The sequence below is a fragment of the Rhinopithecus roxellana genome, chromosome 20 (genome assembly GCF_007565055.1).
Source record: "Rhinopithecus roxellana isolate Shanxi Qingling chromosome 20, ASM756505v1, whole genome shotgun sequence".
Classification (NCBI taxonomy): domain Eukaryota; kingdom Metazoa; phylum Chordata; class Mammalia; order Primates; family Cercopithecidae; genus Rhinopithecus; species Rhinopithecus roxellana.
Genome location: NC_044568.1, coordinates 62639285 through 62649176, shown reverse-complemented (window position 1 = coordinate 62649176; position 9892 = coordinate 62639285). Strand labels below are relative to the sequence as shown.

Genomic DNA, 9892 nt, shown 5'->3' with positions numbered 1-9892 from the left:
GATGCAGATATAGAAAGATCTTAGGGCCAGAAGGGTATACAAATGTAATGAGAATGAGGAGTATGATTGGCGTTGTCCAGTATGGAGCCACTGGCCACGTGTGGCCACCGAACATGTGTGGCTGGTCCTAAAGTCTTCAACTTGGCCAGCAGTGCTGGGCTCAGCTGCTCTCACTCATATGTCTTTATAGCTACTCCTCTCAAGTGGTGGACTCAGTTTCCACACCTCTGAATCTGGGTGAACCCTGGACTTGCTTTGGCGGCAGCAGCAGAAGGCAGCAGAAGTGGCTGCGTGCTGATCAGCTGGGGCTGGTGAGGGGCTGGCTGGTCTAGGATGGCCTGGATTGGGAACCTGAACTCCCCTTCTCATGGTCCCTGCTTGTCCAGCAGGCTGGCCTGGCCTTTCTCCGTGGTGGAGGCAGAGGTCCAAAGCAGAGGAGCACACGCAGGTTCTCTTCAGGTGGAGGAAAGCAGAGGCATTGGCCCAGATTATGCCTCTGTCACATAAAAATGATTTTCAGCTGATGGCAATTAAGAAGCAGAAAATACAGGAAAAGTTCAGGTTTCCCTCCCCTTTCTGACTAAAGGCATGATATAAACTCTCCTTCACTGGAGACAACCCTTAACTCTGCCCAGCCAGAGGCGGTACCAGAGGCTGCTGCAGACAAATCCTGCTGCATCAGCTTCCTCTCAGATATTTACCTTTGCACAGTTTCTTACCTTTGAAGGCCTAAAACTTTCTTTTGTCCTGTTATTTCTCTACAGATTTATTGTGTCTTTTGGAAGATGCTGTGTAAGGCAGTGTTCTGAGCCACTGTGTTGTTACTTTTCATTTAGGTTTGTCCTGTGTGATGTATGCTGCATGTGTTAATGAACTGTTCTTGGACAGGCACAGTGGCTCACGCCTGTAATCCCAGCACTTTGGAAGGCTGAGGCAGGTGGATTGCTTGAGCACAGGAGTTGCAGATCAGCCTGGGCTACATACCGAAACACATGTAGTCCCCCAAAATACAAAAATTAGCCTGGCATAGTGATGTGCCTGTAGTCCCAGCTACTTGGGAGGTTAAGATAAGCGAATCACCTGGCTAACACAGTGAAACCCTGTCTCTACTAAAAAATACAAAAAACTGCCAGGCGCGGTGGCTCAAGCCTGTAATCCCAGCTCTCAGGGAGGCAGAGGCGGGAGGATAGCTTGAGCCCAGGAGTTCGAGACCTGCCTGGGTAATATAGCGAGACCCCGTTTTCCACAAAAAGGAAAAAAAAAAAAAGACAAAAAAAAAAAAGACAAAAAACTAGCCGGGCGAGGTGGCGGGCGCCTGTAGTCCCAGCTACTCGTGAGGCTGAGGCAGGAGAATGGCGTAAACCCGGGAGGCAGAGCTTGCAGTGAGCTGAGATCCGGCCACTGCACTCCAGCCTGGGCAACAGAGCGAGACTCTGTCTCAAAAAAAAAAAAAAAAAAAAAAAATGAGCGAATCTCTTGAGTCAGGGAGGTGGGGGATGCAGTGAACCTAGATGGAACCACTGCACTCCAGCTTGGGCCACAAAGCAAGACACTATCTCAAAACAAACAAACTTCTTGTCTGTGAATCTTTTTGTTAAGGAGCCTATTTTAGTCCCTTTTGTGCTGCTGTAACAGAATACCAGAGACTGGGTAATTGATAATTATAGGCATGAGCCACTACATCCAGCCTGATATACCTCTTTCTCACTGAAGACACAGGGGGATATAAAGGTCAATGGCTTTGATGGAGCGTGGTGCCAGGGGCATAAAGGGAACAGAGTCCAGGCTGTGTATGCATGTGAGTGTGTGTGTGTGTGTGTGTGTGTGTGTGTGGCATATGTGGGATGTTCAGAAGCAATATCACCAGATTTTTGCTCCCAGCTGGGCCCAGGGCACCCCTTTTCAGCTGCTTCAGGATGCATTCCAAGAGAGGGGAGTCTAGGGGAAAGAAAGAGTTTGGTTAGAGGCCAAGTCATCTGAACTGTTAATAGAAAAACATTAGTCAAATTAAGCAGACTTTATTTGAGCAAAGAAAATTTATGAATCGGGCAGCACCCTGAACCAGTAAAGGTTCAAAGTGCTCCACTCAGCAACACTGGTAGGCCAAATTTATTGCAAGTAGCACAAATAAACAGTCTGATGGGGTACAGCTCAGCATTTACCTTATATGGACTTGGTCTGATCAGAGCTGGTAGCCTGTGACTGGTTAAAGCACAGCTGCTGTGACTTGCTGAGATTCAGCTATTTGTTACAAGAATATAGTCTCAGTTGGGAGGCAGTTTACTTAAATACTAAGTTAGGTTGCAGTTCAACAGGTATGGCAGCAGCTTTGGGTCAAATTCTTTTTTTTTTTTTTTTTTTTTGAGACGGAGTCTTGCTCTGTCACTAGGCTGGAGTGCAGTGTGCGATCTCAGCTCACTACAACCTCTGCCTCTTGGGTTCAAGCGATTTCTCTGCCTCAGCCTCCCGAGTAGCTGGGATTATAGGCATGTGCCATGATGCCTGGCTATTTTTTTGTATTTTAGTAGAGATGGGGTTTCACCATGCTGGCCAAGATGGTCTCGATCTCGACCTCATGATCCGCCCACCTTGGCCTCCCAAAGTGCTGGGAACTTTGGGCCAAATTTAATTGAATTTAAACATTTCTGCCTTTTGGTCAGCCTCTCAATTTTGAGAGATTGACCAAAACCTTGGGCCCTGACTCCATTTTCTGTCACCATCATAATGGACTTGTTTTGTTTCAGTATTGACTTCACAATTCATGATTTCACCTTAGTTGGATGATTCTTTATGCTTTCTTCATGTTTTTGTTACTCGAATCCTAATAGGCCAGTTGATGTATAAAGGATGGCTGCATAGGAGTATGTAAGACTTCCCAGGGGAAGCAACGCATCAGAGAGACTATTATTATTGTTTTCTTATTATTATTTTTGAGAGGGAGTCTCACTCTGTCACCCAGGCTGGAGTGCAGTAGCACAATCTTGGCTCACTGCAACCTCTACCTCCTCGGTTCAAGCGATTCTCCTGCCTCAACTTCTTGAGTAGCTGGAATTACAGGCATGCACAACCACACCGGCTAATTTTTGTATTTTAGTAGAGACAGGGTTTTACCATGTTGGCTAGACTGGTCTTGAACTCCTGACCTCAAGTGATCCATCTGCCTCGGTCTTCCAAAGTGCTAGGATTACAGGCTTGAGCCACCGCGCCTGGCCTATTATTATTATTTAAGATGAAGTCTTGCTCTGTCACCCTGGCTGGAGTGCAGTGGCGCAATCTTGGCTCACTGCAACCTCCACCTCTTGGGTTCAAGCGATTCTCCTGCCTCAACCTCCTGAGTCGCTGGGATTACAGGCATGCACAAACACAGCAGCTATTTTTTGTATTTTTAGGAGAGACAGGGGTTCACTATGTTGGCCAGGCTGGTCTCAAACTCCCAAGCTCAAGCGATGTGCCTGCCTAGTCCTCCCAAAGTGCTGGCATTACAGGCGTGAGTCACTGTGCCCGGCCAGGGAGACTATTATGATGACTATGAGTGGACAATGCCAGGAAACCGAAGTACACTCCTTATCAGGAGTCTGTACAAACAACTAGTCAAATAACTCAAAGTCCACGCAATAAAGATAGTTCAACAGCATTTGAGTGTAACTGGTCAGTCTTTGTTCTGGGGATGATGGCGATTAAAGCCCAAACTCACCCCATTAAATGAGAGATCTATATTTGAGAGGTCTCAGACACCTCCACTCAGCAACAGTGGACAAGCAGCGTTTATAAACAGAAAAAGGAAGTGGCACTGGATATAGGCTGATTGGTTACGGCTCAGCCTTTGTCTAATTTGGACACATCTGGTCAGTCTGCAGTCTACCCCTGGCTGAAAGCTGGCTGCTATGATTGGAGGAGAGTCCTTTTTCCTTACAAGAATATACTCTGGTCAGGTTGTAGTTTGTTTACATATTAAATAAAGTTACATCCCAGTCAAATCCTCCCTACAAAGTATCCCCTATTCTGACCTCTATCACCATAGACTAGTTTTTCTGCTTTAAATAAATGGAATCACACAATAAAAAGAGAAAAAAATGAAGTTACAGTTCACTAGATTGCAGGATTTTTGAACAAATTTATTTATGTATTTATTTGATAGAGTCTTGCTCTGTTGCCCAAGCTGGGGTGCAGTGGCAAGATCTCAGCTCACTGTAACTTCCACCTCCAGAGTCCAAGTGATTCTCCCACCTCAGCCTCCCAAGTAGCTGGGATTACAGGAGTGTGCCACTATGCCCGGCTAATTTTTGCATTTTTAGTAGAGAGGGGGTTTCACCATGTTGGTCAGGCTGGTCTCAAACTCCTGACCTCAACTGATCCACCCTTCTCAGTCTCTCAAAATGCTGGGATTACAGGCGTGAGCCACCGCGCCCGACCTGGAACACATTTAATTTGATTTAGCAGAACTTACTCCCTGTGCCCAGAATAGGTAGGGGCAAGAGTTGCTTTCCATGAAGAGTGCACCTAATGAGAAGGCAGCTCCAGAGGACTCAAAGGAAAACCGAGAATCAGGAGAAAAAGAAACGTGCAGTCCTTGCCTACCTCAGGGGAGGACCCCAAACTCCCAGTTCATAGTAGGGACCTGCTTCCCCATGCATCCCAGCTCCCTCTCCACCGTGCAGTTGCCTCCTGGGCCTGGCAACCACAATTCGGGGCCTGCTCTAAGGCCCAGAGTTCTCAGTCATGTGACGCCCAGCTGAAGTGGTGTGGGCTTTGTGGCAGCACCAGATCCAGGGTGAGGTCACGCTGCTGGTCCTCAGAGTACACAGGCCGGTAGCCCAGCAGCTGCAGCGCGTCGGCGCACACCTCCTGCACGCGCAGGGTCTTGGTGAAGGGCAGCACGTGGCGCCAGGCCTGGGAGACGTTGCGCGCATTCCTAGACGAAGTCTGAAAGGCCTCGATTGGCTTGCCGATCCCCAACCCGTGGGTGATGTTGTAGATCCAGGTCTTGAGCTGTGGCGTGAGGGTCAGCCCGGTGAAGGCGTAGAGTGCACTGATCTCTGCCAGCGGCTCCCGAGCCAGGTCCTCGAAGCGCACCAGGCGGTAGCGGCCACGCAGGAAGGGTGGCGGCTTGAGTGTGGCGGCCTCCGCGATGCGCACATGGCTGCGACACACCTCACGCATCAGGCGCAGGTGAGGGTCGGCCTCCACCCACCTGCCGTTGGTGCCCAGCACGATGCCGTTGTCGCGTGCCAGTAGTGGGCCCGCCGCCTCCCGGGAGCGCAGCACGGCCCGCGGGTCGCGCACCAGGTGCACGATGCGCAGGTTGAGCGCGGGGTCACTGAGCAGCGGGTAGAGCACCTGCAGGTTGAAGAAGCGCACCTCCTTGAGCACCACGTGGCTGTAGGAGCGGCAGGCCTCCCGTGCTAGGCTGAAGGGCTGCCGCGTGCACAGTGTCTCGCATATGTTCTTCTTGCTGATGGCACCTCGGGGAAAGGCGCTGCAGGCGGGCGGCGAGCACAGCGCGCGGCTCGTTTCCCACTTGAAAAAGGCGGACAGGTTTCGGCTCTGTGGCATGTAGGCATCAAACACGTCCATGTCGCACAAGAAGACGGAGCGTATCAGGTCGCGCACGGCCATGTGCAGCGTTGCGGCGCTGCCTCGCGACAGGGTGGTCCACACGTGCCACGCGGGCTCCATCAGGTAGAAGACGTCGGGGTGCTGGCTGAAGAGCTGGCCCACGAAGGAGGAGCCTGAGCGCCACGAGGATAGCACCAGCACGTGCACACGCTCCTCACCGCCCGCTGGGGATGAAGGCCCTGGCCGGGAGACGACGAAGAGCAGGAGGCAGGTGGTCTGTGCCAGGAGGAGCACGGTCACTGTCCTGCTGGAGAAGCGTGGCAGCCACATGCTGGCGACTGGAGGCCTTCGGGTGGGGGGAGTGGGCAACTTTAGGGACCGGGGCCCTCATGCCCATCCCGCACCCCAATTACTGCCCAGTGCCCTCAGGGAGCAGCCCTTGGATTTGACTACCCTACCCATTGGAATTCCCAAGACTCCCAAGGTCTCAGTCGAGCACTTTCCCAGGAATACGGAGTCAAAATATAGCCCAGAATACAGTCTGTGCTCAGAGCAGAAGTCCAGTTGCAGACAAATGTGGGATACCCTCAAATTGTCTACCTACCCACCCACCTACTTACATACCTATAGGCTATCTATCTGTAGAGAAAAATATTAGTTTCAAAGAGAACTTCTGTCTTTTGCTTCAGGATACCTCTTAGAGAGACCCTTTTAGGTTGCTGAGCTAAAAGGGCTTGATGGGGGCTTCCGGGGATGTCAGAGCACCACCAGGCTTGCCGAGGTTGAATCCTGGCTCTGCCACTTCCTGGCCTATGATCTTGCTTATGAAGATCACTTAAATCTCTCTGTGACTGATCACTTTACCTGTGTGTAAAAGAGGGATAATTCTGGTACCTGGCTCACAGGATTTGGGGGGATTGGGGAGTTATTCTAATGAAGATGGGGGAAGGGAATATGTAGTCATGCCCATAACTGAGGATTGCACCTTTTACGTGGTGTGCTTCTGCACTATATAACTTTTTTAACAGGCAGGTATAAAACTTTTGTCAGCCGGGCGCGGTGGCTCACGCCTGTAATCCCAGCACTTTGGGAGGCCAAGGCGGGCGGATCACGAGGTTAGGAGATCAAGACCATCCTGGCTAACACTGGGAAACCCTGTCTCTACTAAAAACACAAAAAATTAGCAGGGCGTGGTGGCAGGCGCCTGTAGTCCCAGCTACTTGGGAGGCTGAGGCAGGAGAATGGCATGAACCTGGGAGGCAGAGCTTGCAGTGAGCCGAGATCGCGCCACTGCACTCCAGCCTGGGAGACAGAGTGAGACTCCGTCTTAAAAAAAAAAAAAAAAAAAAAAAAGAAGGTGGTTGAATCACCCTATGCCATACAGAGTCTCCAGAAGACCAGTTCCTCACTGGGAGCTTTCTGATAAGGAGACTTACATTCAGCACAGTGGACAACTGGCCAAAGGTTCAAAGTTAGGGAGAACCAGTTAGGCAGGCCCTATGATACGCACTTTCATCTTCATGATTGAATGTTATCCTCCCTAGTGCCTAAGAGGCAGAAATAACCATCCCTATCTGTTTTAATTGAAGCAGTGGGGCTTAGAGACATGAATACCCAGTAAGAAAGTGGCACGGCTGGGGCTTAAGTCCAAGAGTCAGACTCCCAGTGCAGGGCTCTGTGGTGGGTCACACTCCTAAGCCTTTGTCCAGAGAACTCTTCCATCCCGGAAGGAATATCCCCTTCCCCTCTAAATTCTTCCCTCTTTTGATTCTTTTCTGGGGGCACATATTTATTACGTTTAATTTTTAGAAAAATAGTACAAACAGGTCACACGACATTCAAAAAGTAGAGATGAGGGCATCACAGCCCTGGCCTTCCAAAGTGTTGGGATTACAGGCGTGAGTCATAGCACCCAGCCGAAAGTGCAATTCTTGACTGCCTTGCCTCCATGTAAAAGAGAAGAGAAAGGAATGTCAACATTTGCTAGAGGTTGGACACAGTGGCTTACGCCTGTAATCCCAGCACTTTGGGAGGCCTAGGTGGGTAGTCACCAGAGGCCAGGAGTTCAAGACCAGCCTGGCCAACAAGGCAAAACATATCTCTACTAAAAATACAAAAATTAGGCCAGGTGTGGTGGCAGGTGCCTGTAATCCCAGCTACTTGGAGGCTGAGGCAGAAGAGTCGCTTGAACCCAGGAGACAGAAGTTGCAGTGAACTGAGATCATGCCATTGCACTCCAGCCTGGGCAACAAGAGCGTCTATCACAAAACAAAAACAAAAACAAAAACAAACAAAAAACAAAACAACAAAAAAAATTAGGCCAGGTGTGGTGGCTCATGCCTGTAATCCCAGTGTTTTGGGAGGCCAAGATGGGTGGATCACCTGAGGTCAGGAGTTCAAGACCAGCCTGGCCAACATGGTGAAACCCCATCTCTAAAATTAGCTGGGCATGGTGGCTCATGCCTGTAATCCTAGCTACTCGGGAGGCTGAGGCAGGAGAAGCGCTTGAACCCAGAAGGTGGAGGTTACAGTGAGCCAAGATGGTGCAATTGCACTCCAGGCTCTGCCACAGAGTGAGACTCCATCTGAAAAAAAAACAAAAACAAAAACAAAAATCTGGGCCCAGTGCAGTGGCTCATGCCTGTAATCCCGGCACTTTGGGAGCCTGAGGCGGGCGGATCACCTGAGGTCAGGAATTTGAGACCAGCCTGGCCAACATGGTAAAACACCGTCTCTACTAAAAATACAAAAATTAGCTGAGTGTGGTGGCGTGCGTCTGTAATCCCACCTACTCCAGAGGCTGAGGCAAGAAATCCCCTGAGCCCAGGAGGCAGAGGTCGCAGTGAGCCAAGATCGGGCCACTGCACTTCAGCCTGGGCGACAGAGCGAGACTCCATCTCAAAACAAACAAAAAAACATTTCCTAGGCACCTGTCCTGGGGCCCAGAGGGCCTTTCCTGAAGCCCAACATCAAGCCCCTAGAAGCAGTGAGGCACAACTCCAATTCCCCGGAGTCTGGTTCAAAATTAACTCACCAAGCTATTTTTTCTCAAGAATTTTATGCAGAGCTTTGAAACCCAAGTATGGAATAAGAACTGCCCCCTGACCCCCGCCCCGCGCAGTGAGGATTCCTGCCTGCAGCCACAGCAAGACACTTCCAAACCAGCGCTAGCAGGGGCGATGAACTTGCCATGTTGCTGATGGAAAAGCGACTTCCAGCTCCTCCCGCCACCCCAGGTCCCCGGTGCAGGACAGAGGAGCGTCCCAGCTGTGCTACTAGCCCGGCCCCCAGCTCAACAGAGTGTGGGGACACCCCCCGTGGAGAATGAAGAACCAAAGTACCTCAAAGCTTGGCGTGTTTGCCTGACCTGGAGGGGCAGCGAGAGGGACGCCTCTCTCTCTGGGCTCAGCAAAAGCTCCCAAACGTCGTCTCTTCCAGGTTTCACCGCACAGCCAGCCTTCTCTTCACTGGGAGAGTCCGCAGGGGCTGACTTGCTCCTTAAGGTCCCAAGACTATTAAGGGACACCCGGTGACGCCGGGAAAGGGGGTCTAAGAGGCATGGACGAGAGTCGGGGGGGACCAAGACACTGGAAGCTCCTGGAGACTCGAGGCAGAGCGAATCTGGGAGCAGGGCAGGAGTCTCGGAATGGGATGTCGAGGCTGGGGGTATCCTGGGGCTACCATAGGGAAGGACGCGGCGCAGAGCTCCCTCCGACGCCCGGCACTGCGGCCCGCGATCCTCGGCACTGCCGGGTGAGGCGCTTTCAGACGTGGCTGCGGCCCCGGTGTGGCCGGCAGGAGCCAGGGAAGTGGAAGAAGGAAGGAAGGAGCAACTTTTGCCCCCAGCTCCCTCTCCCCACCCTCGATTGAGTGGCCACGCCTCGGGGAGGGGCGCCGGACGAGGGCAGGGCCGGAGGGCCCAGGTGGGCTGGGGCTCTAAGAGGCGCGGGGTTTAGCGGAGGATGTCAAAGGACGCTGGCAGAGTCACTTCTCATCTAACTGACCACAAATAAACGTTGTAACCCGTCCCCCCACAAATCCCGAGAACCTGGGAGCTCCTCGGAGAACAAAGGCCCTAGTGAAGGAAGTCAAATCTTAATCTTGGCCCTCCTTGCTCTCGGGGGCATCCTTGCAGCGAACGGACTTGGAATCCAAACCCTTCCCAAGGCCCCAATCTCAGCCCTAAGCCAAGACCCAGGCACCTTGACACAGGGACCAACGCTGTCTCCCGGTGCAGTGTCCCAGCTGGGAGGAGTTGAGAGACCAGGTGGCCTTAGGAGCTGTGCCCTACCTGCCCTAGCCTCTGCCCAGAGGCGCAGGCTTGATAACAGGTTCC

The 9892-nt window shown here is 51.7% G+C and overlaps 1 protein-coding gene across 1 annotated transcript; it reads right to left on the bottom strand.

Annotated features, from left to right (window-relative positions):
* Nucleotides 1–4645: 4645 nt before the first annotated feature.
* On the bottom strand, nucleotides 4646–6548 carry CHST5 (carbohydrate sulfotransferase 5). The gene is given in 2 exon segments (XM_010382980.2): nucleotides 4646–5913; nucleotides 5915–6548. Coding segments are annotated over 2 exon segments (1239 nt in total). The 5' UTR covers nucleotides 5954–6548; the 3' UTR covers nucleotides 4646–4713.
* Nucleotides 6549–9892: the final 3344 nt, after the last annotated feature.